General features: G+C 41.3%; 1 protein-coding gene across 1 annotated transcript in view; it reads right to left on the bottom strand.

Annotated features, from left to right (window-relative positions):
• LOC127528746 (uncharacterized) overlaps positions 1-20276 on the bottom strand; it is an 88628-nt gene extending 68352 nt beyond the window's left edge. The window contains exons 1-2 of the mRNA XM_051929465.1: positions 20128-20276; positions 10513-11240 (exon numbers count right to left, since the gene is read on the bottom strand). Coding sequence (XP_051785425.1) covers positions 10513-11240; positions 20128-20276 — 877 coding nt within the window. The remainder of the gene's footprint in view (positions 1-10512; positions 11241-20127) is intronic.
• Between the last annotated feature and the right edge of the window lie 4217 nt (positions 20277-24493).

The following is a 24493-nucleotide window of genomic DNA, read 5'->3' as shown; positions in this document are numbered from 1 at the left end:
TCAATCACTCAGAATATGGAACCAATGCAGGACGTACTTTTAAGGCAGAGAAGCTGTTATCTGTTGTTCCTTTGTCAACCCTCTCAAACCTACACAGTTTTTAGCCTTTGGAAAATGTTAAGGATTATAACGTTTAAATAAAGATAATGTTTTTGCATGTCGACCCTTGATATACGACGGGCCTGACATGCGAACAACTTGCTTTACGACCAAAATTTTTGTTTTGAATTACGACCAACATCTTGCATTACAACCCGAATGCGGTCACGTTGTATCCGCTTGTGCGATTGTAAACAAACAGCCGAGAGCGTTTGTAAGCGTCAGTCGGAGCCCAGATACATGTGTTTGTGGACGTGATTTCGCTCAGTGCAGTGATTTATATAATTTATTTCGATAATTGCTCAGGAAGGAAGCGAAGGTAACGAAGGTAAAGAAAGCGATCACAATCGAAACGAAGAAGGAAATTGTGTGGAAATATGAGAGTGGTGTTCGTGTGACCGATCTCGCTAATATGTACAGCATGTCGAAATCCACCATCTCGACAATTTTACAAAGAAAAGATTTGTATAAGGAAACTCCTTCCAAACAATAACCACCTTCCATTTCATTCTCCTCCTCCTTCCTTCCTGCAAGCCAAAGATGTCAACTTAAATGGTGAGTACAGTATGAAATTGTTGTTTCTGGTAGGCTAGGCACTTTTTATAACTTTTTGGTTAGTACATTAGAAAAAGTATTGGTGTTTTTGGTAAATTATGCACATTATACAACCCTTTTCTATTAAAAAAAGTTAAGCAAGTGTTGCTGTGGGCGGTTCGGAACACATTAAGGGCATTTCCATTATTTCTTATGGGAAAAATAGTCTTGACTTACAACCAACTTGAGTTACAACCAGCCCTCACGAACGAATTGAGTTCGTAAGTCAAGGGTCCACTGTAACTGCCTACACCACACTACTAGCACATAGATTTATGTTGCTTAACTAAAAGAATCCTAACCCACCTTTTTTCAAAGTCAGTGGGTAACTGATGTTTTATACTAACTGAAATTGGAAAATAATTAATTCTCACTTAGAGGATCTAAAACTTTTTTTTAAAATATGGCAAGATTTAATTAATAAATGTTTTGAATAAGCATTTATACTGGGGGGAAAATTGCATTTTCATTTCTTTTTTTTTACAACATTTTTACCCCTGCTGTTGGTTCTCCTCTCTATCTCTCAGGAAGGGGTTTAATTCTGTTTAGTTAGATTTTTCTTTTTGTTCCTGCTTTCTTTTTTAACTTCCTGATTTTTTTTTCTTTTGTTCTATCCATCCATCCATCCATTGTCTCCCACTTATCCGAGGTCGGGTCGCGGGGGCAGCAGTTTGAGCAGAGATGCCCAGACTTCCCTCTCCCTGGCCACTTCTTCTAGCTCTTCCGGGAGAATCCCAAAGCATTCCCAGGCCAGCCGAGAGACATAGTCCCTCCAGCGTGTCCTGGGTCTTCCCCGGGGCCTCCTCCCGGTTAGACGTGCCCGGAACACCTCACCAGGGAGGCGTCCAGGAGGCATCCTGATCAGATGCCCGAGCCACCTCATCTGACTCCTCTCGATGCGGAGGAGCAGCGGCTCTACTCTGAGCCCCTCCCGGATGACTGAGCTTCTCACCCTATCTTTAAGGGAAAGCCCAGACACCCTGTGGAGGAAACTCATTTCAGCCGCTTGTATTCGCGATCTCGTTCTTTCGGTCACTACCCATAGCTCATGACCATAGGTGAGGGTAGGAACATAGATCGACTGGTAAATTGAGAGCTTCGCCTTGCGGCTCAGCTCCTTTTTCACCACGACAGACCGATGCAGCGCCCGCATTACTGCGGATGCCGCACCGATCCGCCTGTCGATCTCACGCTCCATTCTTCCCTCACTCGTGAACAAGACCCTGAGATACTTGAACTCCTCCACTTGGGGCAGGATCTCACTACCAACCCTGAGAGGGCACTCCACCCTTTTCCGGCTGAGGACCATGGTCTCGGATTTGGAGGTGCTGATTCTCATCCCAGCCGCTTCACACTCGGCTGCGAACCAATCCAGAGAGAGCTGAAGATCACGGCCTGATGAAGCAAACAGGACAACATCATCTGCAAAAAGCAGTGACCCAATCCTGAGCCCACCAAACCGGACCCCCTCAACGCCCTGGCTGCGCCTAGAAATTCTGTCCATAAAAGTTATGAACAGAATCGGTGACAAAGGGCAGCCCTGGCGGAGTCCAACTCTCACTGGAAACGGGTTCGACTTACTGCCGGCAATGCGGACCAGGCTCTGGCAACGATCGCACAGGGACCGAACAGCCCTTATCAAGGGGGCCGGTACCCCATACTCTCGGAGTACCCCCCCACAGGATTCCCCGAGGGACACGGTCGAATGCCTTTTCCAAGTCCACAAAACACATGTAGACTGGTTGGGCAAACTCCCATGCACCCTCCAGGACCCTGCTAAGGGTATAGAGCTGGTCCACTGTTCCGCGACCAGGACGAAAACCACACTGTTCCTCCTGCATCCGAGGCTCGACTATCCGACGGACCCTCCTCTCCAGGGGCCTCATATATAAACGGTGCGTACGCACAGAAATGTTGCGTACGAACCTTTCCACGCTCAAATCGCGATGTATAAAACCTAAACTTGGCGTAAAGCCACGCACATTTCCACGGTAACTCATTCCTTGGCGTACGCAATTTATCCGCCCGGTTTTGCAGACTGGCGGCACCCAGTGTCAAAGCAGTGCTACTGTTCCTGTGTGGTTACCCTTTCTTAGATCCACATCCACGGCGGCGGCTTTATCAAATACACTGAAATTAACCGCATATCGTTCATAAATTTAATGCATCTGATTGTAATTAACCTGTAACAATATAATGGTCCACAGAATGGTCAAACTACTGTTCCTGTGTGCTCATCCTTTCTTTCTTAGCTCCACATTCCTGACGCGGCTTTATAAATACACTGAAATTAACTGCATATTGTTTATTAGTGTAATGCATCTGATTGTAATTAACCTGCAGCAATATAATGGTCCAGGGACTAGCCATAGTATTCCAAATACCAGAACTGCTTTAGCGTTGTAACTCTCACTGCATGTTCTTTCAGCTGCTCCCGTTAAGGGTTGCCACAGCAGATCATCTTTTTCCACATTACTCTCACTGCACCACTCGGAGTATTTATATCACTGTATCTGAGTGTGAATCACAGCAGCAGCTGATTGGAAAGAGAATTATCAGTACACAGCATGAAGCAGATGCTGCCTGAGCCACAGCAAACGCTTTAGTCCCTGTACGGACTTCGCGGTTTAGAAACAGTTTCATCCCAAGAACTCTAAACACACTAAATCAGTCCATCAAGTGGTCCTTGTAGAAATATTTGGACTTACAATTACAATTACCTCACTGTAAACTTGCACTACAGTTATAATATTGCACAACCTGCGCCACTTTATAAAGCGCGTATTTACATGTGATGACGGTATTCATTTCTAAGACGAAATGCAGCAAAACATGTTGATTATATTATACAGATAAAACTTTAACTTCATTTAAATAATCTGTATTGTTAATAATTAAACATGTGAGGACACGGTGCCGCAGCGCTAGCTAGTTCAGTAATTGTTCCTGCCTTGCGCTGTATTCTTGCTGGTGCTGACGCGACACTGGCAAGATAGACGGATAGAATAATTAAACAAGTACTACTAAGATATTTCAATGTTCCTTAAAAGTTTTGAAGAATCGAAGTTCTAAGCTTACAGATGGCTTCACGTCTATTACATAGCTTATTGTGTGGCGATTGAGTTTTTGGAGAAAGAAAAGTAAGGACAGGAATTGGAGGTTAGTACGTTTGAAAGAGACAGTACTGCTGTGATAAATTATTTAACTGAAGGTTGCGCATGGCGCAGCAAGCCTCTTGCGTGAGACATGAACAATCACTGCGCCACCGTGTTCCCATGTTTAATAACATGCTTTCATTCCTATCATCATGAAAAAGATATCACGTATACATCTCAGTATTTTAATTATTCAGAGAGCTGTAATATCAAGAATGTAATGGAGTATGTGTCCCGTCTGAGAAAGAGAAAGCCCGTTTAAAAAGCAGGTAGTGATTCATACACATAGAGCACATAGAAGATCAAATACAGAACAAAGCATTTAACATGCCACTTTAGTTACAATAGGATTTGAGAAACTAGTAAATTAAACGATTTTAAGATGAAGTTTAAGATGTTCTACTTTAATGGCAAAATAAACTACGTGATTAAAGTGGAAATTTCGAGATTAAAGTTGACATTTCGTGCTTTTTTCCCCACTGTGTGCCTTTTTTTTCTCTGTACCCTAATAAGCTTTCATATGACACTCAGACGGTGGGCTACAACTCGCCTTTTCACAGCGACTTTGATATGTGATTTCTTTTTTATTTTGGGCACTGTGCGACTTTGTGAATTTGATCTTTCGAGTTTTTCCGACACTCTGTCACTCGATCAACTTCCTTTTGTTGCTTATACCACTGTTTAAACCAACAAATAGTATGTTTTTCCTTTGCCTCCACTTGGTATTCGCTGAAATTCTTATATTTTCCCCTGTGCTTTTCCCATTGTCTTTTCACAGAAGGCTATTTATATTGATTTGCATATTCAAAGAGGCGAAATTCTGGGAGGAGTTGGGGCGGGACAGAAGGCGCGTGCACGTGCGTTACTTTTCACGCTGATCGGGATTTATGTAGTGGAAGAACGTGAAAGTATGCGTGCGCACAGATTCCTGCATCTGGATTTTTCTGTGCGTACGCACAATCCCGCTTTTGTGCTTACGCCATGTTATAGTGTGAGTTCTACGCACGGCGTTATACATGAGGCCCCAGGACCCCTGAATAGACTTTTCCAGGGAGGCTGAGGAGTGTGATCCCTCTGTAGTTGGAACACACCCTCTGATCCCCTTTCTTAAAGAGGGGGACCACCACCCCGGTCTGCCAATCCAGAGGCACTGTCCCTGATGTCCATGCGATGTTGCAGAGGTGTGTCAACCAAGACAGTCCTACAACATCCAGAGCCTTGAGGAACTCCGGGCGTATCTCATCCACCCTCGGGGCCCTGCCACCAAGGAGTTTTTTGACCACCTCGGTGACCTCAGTCCCAGAGATGGGGGAGCCCACCTCTGAGTCCCCAGGCTCTGCTTCCTCATTGGAAGGCATTTTAATGGGATTGAGGAGGTCTTCGAAGTACTCCCCCCACCGACCCACAATGTCCCGAGTCGAGGTCAGCAGCGCACCATCCCCACCATATACAGTGTTGACACTGCACTGCTTCCCCTCCCTGAGACGCCGGATGGTGGACCAGAATCTCCTCGAAGCCGTCCGAAAGTCGTTCTCCATGGCCTCCCCAAACTCCTCCCACGCCTGAGTTTTTGCCTCAGCAACCACCAAAGCCGCATTCTGCTTGGCCTGCCGGTACCTATCATCTGCCTCCAGGGTCCCACAGGACAAAAGGGACCGGTAGGACTCCTTCTTCAGCTTGACGGCATCCTTCACCGCCAGTGTCCACCAACGGGTTCGGGGATTGCCGCCACGACAGGCACCGACCACCTTACGGCCACAGCTCCGGTCAGCTGCCTCAACAATAGAGGCACGGAACATGGCCCATTCGGACTCAAAGTCCCCCACCTCCCTCGAGATGTGGTCGAAGTTCTGTCGGAGGTGGGAGTTGAAGCTACTTCTGACAGGGGGCTCTGCCAGACGTTCCCAGCAGACCCTCACAACACGTTTGGGCCTACCACGCCTGACCGGCATCCTCCCCCACCATCGAAGCCAACTCACCACCAGGTGGTGATCAGTTGACAGCTCCGCCCCTCTCTTCACCCGAGTGTCCAAGACATGTGGCCGCAAGTCCGACGACACGACCACAAAGTCGATCATTCTTTTGTTCTAGTTTGATTATTCTAGTTTGATTATGAAGTCATTAGTTATATAAAGTTGATTGTATGCAATATTATTTTCTTCCAAAAAAGAAAAGTTTATCAATTAATATCCTACTATTAGTTGTTGACTGTGGACAATCTATGGCTAAATGTACTTCATATAACTTAAATAGTAAATTTTTGAAAGAATCACCTGATGGAGGGTGAAGTCACACGTGGTCAAGCAGCTGACATTGTGTTCCAACTGACTCTGCTGGAGTTTAAATAAATTGCATTGGAGCTTTGTTTTCCTGTCTGAAGTGGTTATTGGTTGTGCAAAAGAGGAAAATAAACATGTTGAAATAACCTCTGTCAAATTTGAAAGAGTAAATTAGTGGAATTGAAGTTGTACAGAATGTTTCTCTGTTTTAATAGAAATTCTTCACTGGTCTTTTTTAAAAATTTAAAAATGTCTACAGAATTCTGTATTTTCCTGAAAAATATTATTTAAGAATAACTATCAAATTTCAGCAAAATAAGTTCACTGGAAGTCAAGCTGTTTCATGCAGTGACCGATGGTGCTGCACTTTCGTTCTCTGCAATTGATTCAGCAACACAGAAAAAACATACTTTTAGACAACAATCAAAAAAACACACTTTTAAATGACTTAAAGTTTACCAGTGTAGGATTCGCTCAGATAATAGTGTGTACTGTAAAGTCGTTATTGCACAATAATTGGAGGCTTAAAGCCTGCTCACTTTCATTCTGTTTGGTTCTCTCCAGTCACTACTCCTGCATCTGTTGACCTGAGGGCTCATGAGGAAGATGCCTTTAAGTTCTTTAAATCTGAAGGGTTTCCAGTGGAGGAAGATAGCCAACTAAAAAGTTGCCAAGTTTGCTTTGTGTTTGAATAAAATCTCCATTACTGAATAGAGCCCCAGTACTCTTCCTTCATATCTCGGAATAAAGATCTCTTTGCTCAGATCTTGCCTGCCAGCACTTTTTGTGCAACTGCCAAACATGGCAATGTGAACAGACAGATGGTCAGCTAGGCAGCAAGACATGATGATGGCAATAGGTGCACTTTATGTGAACACATCAATAATAAACACCCCACTTTGCTGCAGCGACATTGAACTGTTGGCCGTAAGTCTGCGTCCCTATTACTTGCCCAGAGAGTTTGGACACATCATTGTTGTTACTGTTTACATCCCTCCTCGCGTGGACGTGGAGATAGTGGGTGACATCATCCATTCTGCTGTTGCTGAACTGCAAACACAGCACCCCGAGGCGCTTGTGCTAATCGCTGGAGACTTTAACCATGTGACACTGGACAAAACATTACCTGCCTTCTTCCAGTATGTGGATTGTAACACCCGGGGAAATAGGACTATTGACCTAATGTATGCAAACGTTAAAGACACATACAGCGCCACCCAACTGCCTGCGCTTGGGAAAGCAGATCATAACTTGATTCAGCTTTAGCCTCACTACAAACCAAGAGTGAGGGAGTGCTGTAAGAATTATGTTTTTCGGGACTTCTCTATCTCCTTCAACACCATCCAACCTCTGCTCCTTAGGGACAAGCTTATAGAGATGGGAGTAGATTCATACCTGGTGGCATGGATCGTGGACTATCTTACAGACAGGCCTCAGTATGTGCATCTCGGGAACTGCAGGTCTGACATTGTGGTCAGCAGCACAGGAGCGCTGTACTTTCTCTGGTCCTGTTCAGCCTATATACATCGGACTTCCAATACAATTCGAAGTTCTGCCACGTGCAAAAGTTCACTGACGACACTGCTATCGTGGGCTGCATCAGGAGTGGGCAGGAGGAGGAGTATAGGAACCTAATCAAGGACTTTGTTAAATGTTGCAACTCAAACCACCTACACTTGAACACCAGCAAAACCAAGGAGAGTAGGACATGTCCTAAGTCCTGGGATGCATCTGGTTTCTCTCCTCTGCAAAGCTCCAACTGTTGCTATGTCTTTCTTGTACTTTAACATTTCTTCACATTGATGCATCAACAGATCATTCAGTTATACTTTAATGTATAACAATACGTTTCAAGGAGAAAGAGCAGTGAATGTGAAATGTAGTGCTGCAACTTGTGTATCACTCAGAAATTGATCTAAACAGTAAAGTTCTGTTAGATAACCACTATTTATATAGCAGCAGTGTTTTCATCTTAATGCATCTGTAGCTGCGTTTTCCCAAAGTTTCTAAAATTCTGCAGCTCAAACTCAAAAAATGGGATTCAGCAAAGGCCTGACACGCAGAAATAATTCCACAGACAAAATATCTTCGTTTTTTAAAAGTTTTGTTAAATTTTAAAGTAAAACAGTTCACACAAAAAAAAGAAGAAAAATTAAAATAGCAAAAAAAAGGAGAAAATTATATTTAGAAAAATGTAGTTCTGAGCTTAAATCTTGTTACAACTTAAATCGTTATTAATTTCTTATAATTTCTGAACCATTTCAAAACGGTCAGAAAACTGTATGCTTATCCCATTCCTAAACTTAAAATGGGTTTATCAAGTCCCTCTTTACTAGGACCTGTTCTAAACACAACAAGAGCTTATTAACTCACAGTTTCTCAGTTATAGTAAGAAGATTCTATATCTTGCTAACTTATAGGGGGAAAAGATTATACCATTGTCTAAGACTATAGAAGACATTATATTCTATTTAAATAAAGCAAACATTAATATGAGTTTAACTCAAAACTTTAACTTTCTAAGATTGGCTCTTACATTTCCGGCCCCTAATTGGCTATGCAGGAGCGGAGTCAATTACTATACTTTTCTTCAATATGAGCCAGTTAGCTTTATTTTAACTATTGTTTTCAAATCACTAGCAATAACACTGCAAACAAACATTTTAAAAATTTCTCATTTTAAACATTGGCTGTTTCTTGAAGCAGGCACAGTTTGTTCACAGGTCTGTCCAGTGTGCTGGTTTTGGTCTGCACACAAACTCTTCTGACTGCACCTTTAGCATCTGGCATTATCTTGATGACTCGACCCATTACCCAGGAATTGCGAGGTGTAGCTTTATTTACAATTAAAACAACGTCCTCTGGTTCAAAATTTCTTCTTGGTACAAGCCATTTTTGACGTTCTTGAAGTATTGGTAAATACTCTTTAGTCCATTTTTTCCAAAACAAATCGGCCATGTATTGAATTTGTTTCCAGCGTCTTCTTGGGTATGGTTCATTCCCTGAAACGAGTTCGTGTGGTAATTTAGGTTTTGTCTTCAGTAACAATAAGTGATTGGGTGTGAGTGGTTCTAAATCATTTGGATCATCTGATGTCTTTGTAAGGGGTCTGTTATTGAGTATTGCTTCCACTCTACACATCATTGTAGGAAGGTTTTCATCATCGAGTGTTTGTTGGTTTAGTGTTGAATTTAAGATCTTTCTTATGCTCCTTATTTGTCTTTCCCACACTCCACCTTGATGAGAAACTGATGGTGGATTGAAAATCCATTTGATTTGTTCTTGCATCATAGCGTCGCTGATTTTTTTGTGTTCCAATTTTTTAATAGCTTCTCGTAGCTCTCTTTCTGCACCAACAAAATTTGTTCCATTGTCCGAGCGCATGATTTTAACTTGTCCTCTTCTATCGGTAAATCGGAGTATGGCTTGGATACAAGAATCAGTGTCTAAGCTATGTGCGATCTCTATGTGCGCAGCTCTGGTTGTTAAACATGTGAAAATTACTCCATACCTCTTAACTTGGCTTCTTCCTCTTTTGACTAGGAAGGGACCAAAATAATCGACTCCAACATTTGTAAACGGTGGTTGATTTGGTGCTAGGCGATCTTCTGGCAAATCTGCCATTTTTTGCTCACCTTTTGCATTGTATCTTCTGCACGTTGTGCACTTTGAAATTATTTTTCTGATAGCTGAATTCGCTTGAGGTATCCAGTATTTTTGGCGTAGCTGTGCGAGCACATAGTTGCGCCCACAATGTCGAATTCGTTTATGAATGTGTTGCAATATGAGAAAAGCAACATGTGAATGCTTGTGTAGAATTGCAGGATGTTTAGCTTCTTCTGGCATTGCAGCTTTGCAGAGTCTTCCTCCATCTCTCAGTATTCCATCTTGTATGATCGGGTCAAGTTTATAGATTTGACTGTTCTTTTTAACACAAGTCTTTTTCTTTAAAGCCTTTAATTCTTCTGGAAATTCTTGCTGTTGACTGAGGCGAATAAGCTCTGTTTCGGCTTTAACTAAGTCGTCTAGAGAAATTGGATTTGTTTTTAAGGTCAGTTTATACTTTTTCATGTGCCTTGCAATGAGTGATTTTTGTTCTTCTGGATTACTTTTAGTCTGACTGACTTCTAGTTGGTATGTTTTTCTTTTATTTCTTAAGTTCAGCATTAAGTCTTTAAACTTGAGGAACCAAGCCACTGCTTTCTTCAAGCGATGCCAATCTGAAAAATAGGTGATTAGTTTGTTGATGGGCTCGATTGCTTCCTCTATTTTTGTCATGTTGACTGCACAAGTTTTAACTTCTGGATCATCTTCAGTGAATGAATCGTTTGGTTGATCTGGTCTTTTTGGCCACTCCTGTTCGGGCTTTAATAAGAAACTTGGACCTTGTGACCATATGGTGCTTTTGAGAAAGTTTTCTATGCTTAGCCCTCTAGATGCTTGATCAGCCGGGTTAAGGACAGATGTGACATACCTCCACTGTGAAGGCTGTGAATGATCTCTGATCACGGAGATTCTGTTGGCAACAAAGGTCTTGAACCGAGTGCTTTCATTTGAAATGTATTTTAGCACCGTAGTGCTGTCAGTCCAAAATGTAGATTCTTCTAAGGGCATTTGAAGCTCACCTTTAAGCATTTTGTCCATTTTAACTGCCACAACGGCTGCAGTCAGCTCCAATCTTGGAATCGTGACCTGTTTCAATGGTGCAACTCTTGACTTGCCCATCAGAAATGAACAATGCCTTTGGCCCTCTTCATTGGTTAAGACAAGGTAAGTGACAGTGCTATATCCATCTTCACTAGCATCTGCAAAATGGTGCATTTGTGCTGTCTTTATGGTTCCAAACCCAGGAGGTTTGAAGCATCTGTTCACTTTGTAGTCTGTAAGTAACTGCAAATCATCCATCCATTTTTTCCATTTCTGAATGTGTTTGACTTCTACTTCTTCATCCAACCCAAATTTCTCTTTGCATAAGTCTCTTAGAATAAGTTTTGCTGGCAGTAGGGCGGGTGCTAGAAAACCAAGTGGATCATAAACTGAGCTAACAACAGACAGAATACCACGTCTTGTAGCGGGCTTGTTTTGTAACTTAATCTGAAATTTCAAACTGTCCGTTTCTGTGCACCACTGGACACCCAGGGCACGCTCTGTGGGAAGGAGACTGTGGCTCAAGTCTAAGTCCTTTTGTTCATGAGCTCTGTCTTCTTCTAGAATAGACAATAAAACTTCTCTGTTGTTACTCACCCACTTAGTCAAATGAAAACCCCCTTTGAGGCATAGAGCTTGGAGGTCCTTTGCCAGCTTTATAGCTTGTTCTTCTGTTGTCACTGACCTTAAGCAGTCATCCACGTAGAAGTTATTGAGAACGGTGTTAACAGCTTCCTCAGGAAATTTATCTCTGGCATCTTCTGCTGTTCTACGCAAAGCATAAGAAGCACAACTGGGTGAAGAAGTAGCACCAAAAAGATGTACTGTCATTTTGTATTCTTCAAGGTCTTTATTTAGATTACCTTCAGGCCACCGTAAAAAACGTAAAAGATCAGTGTCTTTATCTGGTACTTTAACTTGGTAGAACATTGATTTAATGTCTGCCATTAGTGCTACTGGCTCCTTTCTGAATCTTGTAAGGACGCCAATGAGTGTGTTAGTTAGGTCGGGGCCTTTTAATAATTGCTCATTAAGTGAGATTCCCTGATAGGTGTCTGTGCAGTCAAATACCACTCGAATTTTATTTTTCTTTGGATGATACACACCGTGATGTGGGATGTACCACACTCTGCCTTCATTGCAATTTAAGCTTTCTTTGGGTACCTTGACAGCGTAACCATTATCTATAATGTCTTTCATGAAGGCTTTATAATCAATATAATTTTTGTTCAGTTTTCTTTTGAGTCCAATAGCACGCTGTTCAGCAATACAGCGATTATTTGGCATTTTCAGTGTTTCATCCTTCAAAGGCAAATTTAAAGAATAGTGGCCACATACCAGACTCACAGATTCTGAGGCTATGCGCATGAACTTGACATCCTCCTGTGACATCTCCTACTTTTCTTCGCAGCTGCGCTCTGGAAAATCTGTGTTATATTATAGAGCCTTCAGTTATACTTGAATATATCACAATAACACATAACTAATATTGAAAAGAAACTCTCAAACTAGATTAAAGTGTCACTGCCATTTTATTGGCTTCTTAAAATAGGAAATTGGTTTAGTTTCTGCAAGTTGACAAAATAAGTAAATGCAAGTCACAAAAAAGGAACATTTAAGGATTTTAAAGTGAACCTGCAGTGACAACAAAAAAGATGAGAGAGCCACTGGCTGCAACAGATAAGGAGTTAATATGCATACTTCTATACTTTCTTTTTAGAGACACCAGCTAACTTAACATGGACGTTTTTGGAGTAAAATATAAAAACAGAACTGCATAATGCAGTTCAGCATATCTGCTGGGAAAACTGCAAGACTCATTCCTTGTCCTTTGTACTTTTATCAAGACCTCTATCTAACTGATCTGCTTTTCTAAGAAGAATTCCAGTAAGTGCCTATACCAATAATATTATTTGTATTTTTTCTAGATATTTCATTGAAAGTCATTCTAATGAAACATTATACTAATGAAATATTTTAATAGTCTATCAGACTGTTAATACTACCAAAATTAGCTTCAGACTACCACCAGTTTTGGTCCTTGCATCAGTATTTTTGTTTATGCCCATGTGCTTTTTCCACAGATGAATGCCCTGTGGATCTGGATTGAAGGCAGAAATGGCAGAAGTAATCTTCTTACGCTTGAAAAACAATTGGTATTCTATAGCCATAATTAGTGTTGTGTCATTAGGATTGATATGGATCAATATTCATGACTTTGCTAATTTGACTCCAACAGACCTACAGAGAACATTAAGGAAGCAAGAGTTCAAGATAGAAGTCAGAATGTTTTCTTTATACAGTCATCCTTAGGAATCAGGAATAAACTCTGGAGTTATCTAATTAAACTTGACACCCCAATGGATTATATAAAACAAAAGGATGATGAAATTGGCACAACTTTTAATCTTCCTTCCCCTCTAACCACTAATTGTTTCATCTTGTCTGTAAAAAATATTCCTTTTTGATACCATGAGGGACAAGCATTGTGTTAGAATAGTGGTTTACTTATTAAGCCTGTAGGACATGAAAGGGATAGGAAGAAATGAAGAATCTTTGGAAGAAGTTCCAATATCTCTACAACAGTAGAATTACATTTTATAGTGTCTTAAATTGCAAGGCATGTAGACCTATATATAGATATATCTATATCCATATAGACCTATATTTCTATATATAGGCTATATATATCAGGGCTGGGCAAGTTAATGCGTTATTATTGCTTTAACACATTAATTAATTAACACCAACAATTATTTTGTCGCGCGTTAATGCAATTTTAGTTATTATTATTATTTTGAAAGCCTGAGTCTTGCTAGTGATCGATAGAGATCACTGATCTTCTTGTTACAGCGCTTTTCAATATGGTTTTGCTAGAAGGAAAGTTAGCTTTGTTGATTTGACCTTGATTTCCCATGCATGCATGAGTAGCAAAGAGCAAACACCTTCTAAAATGGCATGTGGAGAGATACCAAAGTGAATGCTCAAAGCAAAATAATCCGTGGATGTCTTTTTTCGTATTATCACTGAATCGGAGTCTAATTTGTCGGACTCCAATTTTGATGCAAGTGATCTGGAGATGTAGCTCGAAAATAAAAGTGAGGTATCGGCATCAGATGATTGGTCCCCACCTGATCGTAGTGCTGAACACGTTCATGTAGCTGATGCACCTATGGCAACGTTCGTCTGGGAAGACAGACACGATGACAGGAGGTACAAACCATATTGCGTCTTATGGCAACTGCCACCCCTGTGCACCTGTCTCACAAAGACAGCCAGGCTGCCAGCCCACCGTGCATTCCTGCTGGCCATTGAGCCGCCACCCGCACAGCCGCTGCTGCCGCAAACTGCAAACAGGCAACCACAGCAGGCACAACAGGCATTTATGTTGATTTATGTGTGAAACCAGAAACTGAGCTTTTTGGAAAAAATATTAGCCCTCAAAGAGTTGGTACTGAACATAAACTGTTTATACTGATCTATACTAATAAAAGGCAAAGCCCTCACTGACTGACTCACTCACTCACTCACTCATCACTAATTCTCCAACTTCCCGTGTAGGTGGAAGGCTGAAATTTGGCAGGCTCATTCCTTACAGCTTACTTACAAAAGTTAGGCAGGTTTCATTTCGAAATTCAAAGCGTAACGGTCATAACTGGAACCTCTTTTTTGTCCATATACTGTAATAGACTGCAGCTCGCTGGCCGTGGGAGGAGGAGTTGCGTATCGCGTCATCACGCCTCCCACGTAATCACGTGAACTGACTGTGAACGCAGTACGTACAAAATAAGGAACAGCCCCAAAGAGCGCTGAAGAAAACATTCATTACACAATTGAGAAGGCAGCGAAACAATAAGAAGCGAGCGAGTGATGTATACAAGCATATTCATAAGTGCAGCTACTGCGGAAACAAGCTTGCACGACTTGGTCATATTACAACCGGAGTGCTGAACTGACAATGTGGTATACAAAGAGAACTATAACAATCGTAATAAACGAACAATAAAACAGCGGAGAACCCGTGGATTAAATAAAAAGGCAGCTTCCTTGGCGAAGCAAGGAAAAAGGATGGCCTTATATGGCGTTCGTTTATAAAACAGCGGAGAAGCTGTGTAAAGACTGCTTCACAAAAAAACAGCAGAGCACCTTATATGAGCAGGCAGTCAGCTAAAGAAGGGAATCAATAAATAACTATTATCATAATAAACGAACAAAAAATAGCGGAGAATCCGAGGATTACATAAAGGAAATGGGTACCTGAACAGAAAAGTGAGTCTCAAATACCTACACAATAACTATAACAATCGTAATAAACGAACAATAAAACAATACAGAACCGCTAAGCAAGGAGAAAGGACGGCCTTATATGGCGTTCGTTTATAAAACAGCGGACAGTCTGTGTAAAGGCAGCTTCACAAAAAAACAGATCCTTAACAAATTGTTATTGGTATATTTTCACTCAATTTATATTTTAATTTAATTAATATTTAAAAGCAATACTTCACCGCTGCGAAGCGTGGGAATTTGGCTATATGCAGTGAGTGTGTACGCCTGATGAGCCCAGAATTAGGGCGAAACACGTGTCGCGTACTCTTTGCATTATTTGACAGTAAACTATTTTCAACCATTCTATGATCTGCTTCTCACAACTGAGGGCACCGTGACGGATGTTAGCTGACTTGCTGGCCAACCACAAGCGTTACCTGGTAGGTAACCACCCATACAATCAGATTGTGAATCAGACTACGAATGCCGTGATATATATATATATATATATATATATATATACACAGTATATATTATATATTATATAGTATATATATGTGCATATATACTGTATATATATGTGTATATATGTACATATGTATATATATATGTAGATGTGTAAATTTGTATATGTATATATATGTATATGTGGATGTGTATATGTATGTATATATATGTATATGTAGATATGTATATGTATATTTACATAACCTCTTTAACACACTACTTCTCAGCTGCGAAGCGCGGGTATTTTGCTAGTCCCTAATAAAAGAAAATGTTTCTGCTGGTATATGTTCAGATAAAAAAGAAAACAGATTTAGAAATGTTAACTTGCTGTTGATCTGAAGGTGCCTATTATAATTTTATGATTGATCCATTGTGAGATTAATCGCAATTAAAAATTTTAATCATTGCCCAGCACTAATATATATATATATATATATATATGTATAGGTAAATGCAAGTCACAAAAAATGAACAGTTAAGAATTTTAAAGCAAACCTGTAGTGACAACAAAAAAGAAGAGAGCCACAGGCTGAAAAAGATAAGGAGTTAATTTGCGTTAATATACAGACATCCACCACATCCAGCTTAATTGGAGGCACAACATGGCTTAGTCTGCTTTACAGAGAAGTGCACATTCACAAATTTGCTACCTTTGGTGTGCCATAGCAGACGTGAACAGAAGAAGTTTTGAAGAATGTCACATGAATAATGTAAATATACATTATTATCGTAAATAATTTTTACTTTTGTACTTTGATTTGATGTCAACAGTTTTTGAAGTTCGAACACATAAATGGTAAATCATAGCAATTCTGTTGTTATGTTATGGTCCCCGTTAGTTGGCAAACAGCGAATATTTGAACAATTTGGCACATTTTATACTTTCACCATATATATATATATATATACAGTGGTGTGAAAAACTATTTGCCCCCTTCCTGATTTCTTATTCTTTTGCATGTTTGTCACACAAAATGTTTCTGATCATCAAACACATTTAACCATTAGTCAAATATAACACAAGTAAACACAAAATGCAGTTTGTAAATGGTGGTTTTTATTATTTAGGGAGAAAAAAAAATCCAAACCTACATGGCCCTGTGTGAAAAAGTAATTGCCCCCTGAACCTAATAACTGGTTGGGCCACCCTTAGCAGCAATAACTGCAATCAAGCGTTTGCGATAACTTGCAATGAGTCTTTTACAGCGCTCTGGAGGAATTTTGGCCCACTCATCTTTGCAAAATTGTTGTAATTCAGCTTTATTTGAGGGTTTTCTAGCATGAACCGCCTTTTTAAGGTCATGCCATAGCATCTCAATTGGATTCAGGTCAGGACTTTGACTAGGCCACTCCAAAGTCTTCATTTTGCTTTTCTTCAGCCATTCAGAGGTGGATTTGCTGGTGTGTTTTGGGTCATTGTCCTGTTGCAGCACCCGAGATCGCTTCAGCTTGAGTTGACGAACAGATGGCCGGACATTCTCCTTCAGGATTTTTTGGTTAGACAGTAGAATTCATGGTCCATCTATCACAGCAAGCCTTCCAGGTCCTGAAGCAGCAAAACAACCCCAGACCATCACACTACCACCACCATATTTTACTGTTGGTATGATGTTCTTTTTCTGAAATGCTGTGTTCCTTTTACGCCAGATGTAACGGGACATTTGCCTTCCAAAAAGTTCAACTTTTGACTCATCAGTCCACAAGGTATTTTCCCAAAAGTCTTGTCAATCATTGAGATGTTTCTTAGCAAAATTGAGACGAGCCCTAATGTTCTTTTTGCTTAACAGTGGTTTGCGTCTTGGAAATCTGCCATGCAGGCCGTTTTTGCCCAGTCTCTTTCTTATGGTGGAGTCGTGAACACTGACCTTAATTGAGCCAAGTGAGGCCTGCAGTTCTTTAGACGTTGTCCTGGGGTCTTTTGTGACCTCTCGGATGAGTCGTCTCTGCGCTCTTGGGGTAATTTTGGTCGGCCGGCCACTCCTGGGAAGGTTCACCACTGTTCCATGTTTTTGCCATTTGTGGATAATGGCTCTCACTGTGGTTCGCTGGAGTCCCAAAGCTTTAGAAATGGCTTTATAACCTTTACCAGACTGATAGATCTCAATTACTTCTGTTCTCATTTGTTCCTGAATTTCTTTGGATCTTGGCATGATGTCTAGCTTTTGAGGTGCTTTTGGTCTACTTCTCTGTGTCAGGCAGCTCCTATTTAAGTGATTTCTTGATTGAAACAGGTGTGGCAGTAATCAGGCCCGGGGGTGGCTACGGAAATTGAACTCAGGTGTGATACACCACAGTTAGGTTATTTTTTAACAAGGGGGCAATTACTTTTTCACACAGGGCCATGTAGGTTTGGATTTTTTTTCTCCCTAAATAAGAAAAATCATCATTTAAAAACTGCATTTTGTGTTTACTTGTGTTATATTTGACTAATGGTTAAATGTGTTTGATGATCAGAAACATTTTGTGTGACAAACATGCAAAAGAATAAGAAATCAGGAAGGGGGCAAATAGTTTTTCACACCACTGTATATATAGTGAACATAATAGTTAACAACAACTAAACGCGAACACACAAGATGGTCCTGGGTTCAAACAAAGGGTGTCTTATTACACAAACACCTTGTATACACAAGAACTAAAATGAGTTGTCTTTTCTCTATTTCTCTCCTGTTCTCTCCACTACCACACTGCTCTTCTCCAGTTGAGTGTTGCCTTCCTTCCTCCCGGCTCCAACTTGCCTGGATAAGGCACTGTGGCTCCTTTTATTGAGGACCTGGGAGTACTTCCGGTGGCAGGGCTTATGCTCATTTGGTGCACTTCCAGGTCATATGGAAGTTCCCAATAGCAGGGAGTGAACCTCCACACAGCACAATTTTACAGTACCCCAGGACTCTAGCAGGGCTGTACTACTGGACTACAAATCCCGGCATTCCATGCTGGTGTTTGAACAGGCACAGATATATATGGCTGCTGACATCTAGCATCCTGGGGGAATGAACACCATAGACCCAGCTCTTCCATGTCCTTCCCTTTCATTCTGTCCAGGGAAGGTACTGCAGATATGTCTGGTTGGGACACCTGTACATCTTCCTGGGACTTCCTGCCCAGGTAAGGAATCTTCTTTCCTGGTTGGGATGTCCATCCATCCTCCCGAGAAGTCCTTTTCAGGTCTAGCATCTTTCTCTCCCTTGACAAGGATGCCGGTCTTTCCTTCTAGAGCCTCCCTTCCAAGTAAGGAACCATCCCCTCTCCTGGTCGGGGTGCCCGTCCATCCCTTGCTGCACTTACTATATATATATATATATATATATATATATATATATATATATATATATATATATATATAGTGAAAGGGCACTTCCCGGACACAGGCAGACAGACACGTTCCAGTTCATCACCACACGTTTATTTTACACTTACTATTATTTACAAAGTCCTTAGTGCACCTCACCAAACCCTCCCGCAGTCTCCCAAAGTCTTGGCTCCTTCAGCCTTCTCTCTCTTCTTCACACAACACACTCGGGCCTCTCCTCACCCCCTCTGCATCGGCCTTGTCCTCCTCCTACCCGACTCCAGCCTTGATTGCAGGGTGGCGGCTCCTTAAGTAGTACCCTGCCACCTGCGACATAACTCCCCCGTTAGCTGAGACCTCCAGGGACCAGCGGACTGTTCCGCGAGGACGTGAACCCCTCGGCGGCAAGCCGACACTCCGTAGCCTAGGGCCCGATCCTAAAAATAAAACAGAAAAACAAGGGGCGGGGATGTTGCCCTGACGCAGCCCCTCGGCTCGTCTTCTCAGTTGGGCCAACGCTCTCCGCTCCGATCGGCACCCCGATGCTCTCTTTTTCAGCCTCCCAGCCCGAGCAGTCCGTGCTCCCCGCCATGGGACCACCAGTGGGATCACGCTCCGTTTCCACCTCTCAGCCAATGGGTATTTCCTCTGCCTCCGCAGAGGACGGGCCTTTGAAGTACGTGCGCACTCAGCAGCACGTCTTCCCTTATCGGAGGAACTGGCTTCCCCAAGCCGCTTCCTCCGTTTACTTTGGGACGCCGCGACGGTTCGGATCTGCCCATTGTAAGAGGGCAGATCCAGCCCCGCTGGCGTCCAGAGCTTCACGGGGTCGGTCTCCCTTACCTTCCCCGCTGTGCCTCTCCGTCCAGGAGCTCCTGCAGCACACCGATCCTCTCTTGCCTGTGGCTCTCGATCCGACGCCGCTGCCATCCCTCCTGACTCCAGCGTCTCTGCCCGGAGGGCACATTGCTCGGCCGGCAGCGATAGCACAAGGCGCAGTTGTTCATGCAACTCCTGTAACAACGCTGCCAAGGAGAGAGAAGCAGCCGGCGGTGGGCTTACCTTGCCAGTAGTTCCACTTACCGACTGCACTCTATGGGCGCTTCCCTGCAGCCCACTCGGGTTTCTGTGAAGCACGGGACGGACATTCCCTGCTCTCGCCTCCGACCAATCGCTGGCGAGAGGACAGGACACTCTGTCCAATCCCATGCCTGTTACGAGGAGGGACTTCTGGCCGGCCATCTCGCTCCCCTCTCTCACTGGAGAGCGATACTCCGGGCAGCTCTACTGCTGCTGCAGCTTCCCCAGCTGCAGCCTCTCCTTCTCAGCAGCCCCCTTCTGGTCCACCACGTCGGTGAGCCGCACCTGAAATACAAAGTCCGATACCGGGCCGCTAACGGTCTGTGACACTGCATTTCCCTGCGGGGTTGGGTGCATGCCGCCCCGGCGGCACGTGGGTGAGTTCGCCTGCTGTGCCAGGCCTTTCACAAACATTTTCAGATATGCAGGTCCCCACCTTGACCCAGGTGGAGCATCCTGCCAACTACGCCACTGTGAAAGGGCGCTTCCCGGACACAGGCAGGCAGACACGTTCCAGTTCATCACCACACGTTTATTTTACACTTACTATTATTTACAAAGTCCTTAGTGCACCTCACCAAACCCTCCCGCAGTCTCCCAAAGTCTTGGCTCCTTCAGCCTTCTCATTTACAAAGTCCTTAGTGCACCTCACCAAACCCTCCCGCAGTCTCCCAAAGTCTTGGCTCCTTCAGCCTTCTCTCTCTTCTTCACACAACACACTCGGGCCTCTCCTCGCCCCCTCTGCATCGGCCTTGTCCTCCTCCTACCCGACTCCAGCCTTGATTGCAGGGCGGCGGCTCCTTAAGTAGGTGGCTGATTGCAGGCCGCACCCAGCCACCTGCGACAATATATATATATATATTTAATATAAATTTCCTTATTCTGCTTGCTGTTAATGACAAATATATTCTGAAACTTTTCAATTAGGCAACCGGTTAAGTTTCACTTAGTTGTTTTCTCAAATCATGGTGTTTTAGAGTGGTGACATGATGCATGCTACACCTGGGCAACTTTCACCTGAGTCACTATTTGTGTAAATTTTCCACATACTACCAGTGTCTGTGTACGTTTTTTCACGCATATTCCAAAATTGGCATGTAGATCAAGTGGCATCTCTAAAGTGACGTTATGTAGATGAGTGTTGGGTATATGCGCAATTCCTGCCTTGCACTCTCTGCTGCCAGGATAGGTTTTGGCTCCTTGTTAGCCAGTGTTGTATTAAGTGGGTTTGAAAAATTAATGCATGAGATTACCAATCAAGCTGTTCTCACATTTTATTGGCTATAATATCAAATGAATATTAGAACATCTGGAGGTGATTCTTTCAAACTCCAAAAGCAAAGGCATAAATGTACAAAAATGCACTCTAAGAAACACAAATAATTTAGTAATGTCTTAGTATTTTGATTTGGCATGATAAAATGTTGGTTGGTCTCCAATGTACACTTGTATTATTGATTTCTTTTATGATAATGATTATTTTATACAATACTTGCTATAATTCCGCACTGGGCCAAAATTACAATTATTCATTTTCTTTTACTTCAAGAATTTCTTCATTTTTTCAGTTTTTCTACTATTGTGCAGAGCCTGGTATTTGTGTCTGCTTTGAGTTGGTTTGAAATTATGCAAGTTTCAATAACTTGCAGTGCAATCAGGAAAAAATCAAAGTAATAACCGTGATTTTTGTTTTAAATCATACATCCTTGCAATTTATGGAGCACATTACCAGCACCCACACACATACAGTATATGAGAATAGCATTCTGGGTTGACATATTTATCACATATGTATATGTATATTTATCACATATATATTTTAAGACTTTTACAGCCCCTGTCTTATCTTTTACAGACCATGGAGTGGAGAATAAAAAGTAAGGGCTGCAGTACATGACATTGGAAACAATAATATATTGTATCTTATAAAAGGAAAATAGATAAAGAAAAGCAATTGAAAAAAAATCTGAAAGTATGATATTCAGTCACTGTGAATCTTGACTTCATTTCATTAAAAAACAAAAAAAAAACTAATTAAATACAAAAATACACATCCAAAGCACACGTTTATAAGGAAAGCTAAATGAATTCTTTAATTGGTAGATTGATTTTTTTTTTGAATAGTGAAAAGATAGCTAGAGGTTGATTGCCTGATTAAGCACCACAGGAGGTAAGCAGAATAAGTCATGACAGTTTTTATACAGTACTGACAAAAGACCAAAAAAAAAAAAAACTTGTCAAATGCAGAAAAAACAAAGAAGTCTGACAGCAGTGATACAAAGAGAATTCTTGCATTTCTGAAGTGCTTTACGTTTATTATTAAAACAAGTTTTATTGTAGCGGAAAGCATACAGTAAAACATGCTATAAATTAGGACACATCTGGAAAAAGCTAGATGGACTCAGAAGTAAAAGATAAAGAAGGGAGTAGACTCTGATTTGTTACTTGAAGCTTAGTGAAATGAAAAGATACCTTACAGACCTCAGTTGTGCCCTTAAATGGAGAATTTATATAGTATTCCTCTGGGTTATTTACTTGCACATCTGGCTTTCATTATGTACACTATTCTACTTGTTCATTAGGTTTGCAAACATGGCCTTGTGTTCCACATCTATGCAGATGACACACTGCTTTAAATAAAAATTATTCTGAGCTATGTTTCACTGACATCTGCCTGATTTCTTTAAGAATACATGAGCCAGCCTTAGTTCTGCCTAATGTAAACCTGTGCCAGCTTTATAAAGTTCATGGAAACTGTCTCCTACTGTCATCCCATCACAAATAAACCTTGAAAAAAACCTTTTGACAATGACCTGACCTTTCACTGTGAAATGATATGCTGTATATGAACAATTCTTGATTTTATGTGCTTTAGATCCTGGCATGCACTTGGAATAGAGCAAAGTTGGATGACATTGGTACCTATGATGTACTGTGGGATGTGTTTCTTATACAGCATATAATGTAAATTATTTACAAGGGCTCACATGCCACTCTGCTTGTCTAGGCAAAACACAATTGTGCTACCCTTTGAATATGCAACATCATAACTGTTTTAAAATATTTGTCCCACTTTTTTCAATTATTCTCTTTTTCTCAAAATAGATAGGTGAAATATCATATTCTTTTTGTTCTTAACCTTTCTTTCACCTTTATGCCTGGTGCAGCTGCATTGTTCTTATATGTGAGTGGACCTTTCTTGCAGGGAGGTCTTCTGTTCTCTTTCTCCGATGTAGAACCCTCATCCTCATCTGAGTTCACCTCTGCTATAGCACACCTTTATTTGAAAACAGCAGTGTCAGATCGGGGTGAGTGTGAATGTGACTAGGAAAATAAAACTGAATAAAACAAAAAAAGCTAACCTTTACAAGAACCATAAATTTAAACCAGCTGTTACAGACTCAAATCAAATGTATGTATTTTTTCTATAATAGTAAGAATAAGAGCAGCTCACTACTCAAAACAGAGGCGTCTGGGATTGAACCACGAACGTCTTGATTATGAGTCAGCAGTTCTTACCACTGCACCACTATTGCGGTCGCATTAAGGGTGTGTCAATGTCGTACCCTAACACAAGTTCTTTTACTGCAGTTATATTCTTCAATAAAAGCGCACTTGTTTTGTTATACTTGTACCTTTTGTGAAACATTATACACTTCATGTCTACATTTTGTCAATTATTACTAAAACATGAAAAACGTTTCTGTTTTAATGATGTGTTTACAACGATTGTTGTAGACACGGAACACACATGAAATGCATGTATTCCAAACAACAATATATTATTTACCCTATACAACTCTAGGCAACTCACACGCAAGTAAACAGACTTGAGCTGTGAGAATTTTCTGCTCTTTCTGTGTTGGTGGGTGGATGGGATAGCAGGCTGCTGGTTTTTTTTTGCTGATTGACACATTTACAACACAAAAGATGCTGACAGAGAGGTGTGAAGGGATTTAAGGTGGGCCAGGAATTAGAAATGTTTTTGTAGGCTTTGGTAATTCTAATGGTAAATAACTCTACTATAGTTTGGAGGTGGTGATGGTCTGCACCCAACCATACTTGTTGCAATAAACCAAATAATACAATTTACTCATAATCTAAGGATAATAGAAGATGGGTATATGATACTATGTATAAATATACTGTATATGTATATAGATATATACACAAAGGTCAATAACAACTAGTTTAGTTGAACTTTTTATCTTCTATACAAAAAGGCATGAATTCTGATCTTTCAAATAGTGTGGTCAAAGTGAAAGTTCTTTAGCTAGTTATTAAGTTTCTAGTGCCCATATTGTAGTGCTTATTTTCTCAAAGCTAGTCTAACTAGTGCATGTGAGATGCTGCTCTGAACTTTCCTACTTGATTTAGGAAAAGAAACTTATAACTTCTAAAAAAGTATCCTTCAAGAAGGTTATCGATTTTCAGTTACAGTGATACCAATACCATAATACATTAGCTGCTTTTATCCTAACTATTAAATTACAATTAATAGCTCTCTGGGTCAAAGCAGGTGTACTTATGGTTTGGGGCAAGAAATGATTTGTTCCTTCTGGGATGGCTTTCTC

The sequence above is a fragment of the Erpetoichthys calabaricus genome, chromosome 7 (assembly GCF_900747795.2).
Source record: "Erpetoichthys calabaricus chromosome 7, fErpCal1.3, whole genome shotgun sequence".
Taxonomy (NCBI): Eukaryota; Metazoa; Chordata; class Cladistia; order Polypteriformes; family Polypteridae; genus Erpetoichthys; species Erpetoichthys calabaricus.
The sequence above is the reverse complement of the archived record's forward strand: the minus strand, read 5'-3'. Positions and strand labels throughout refer to the sequence as shown.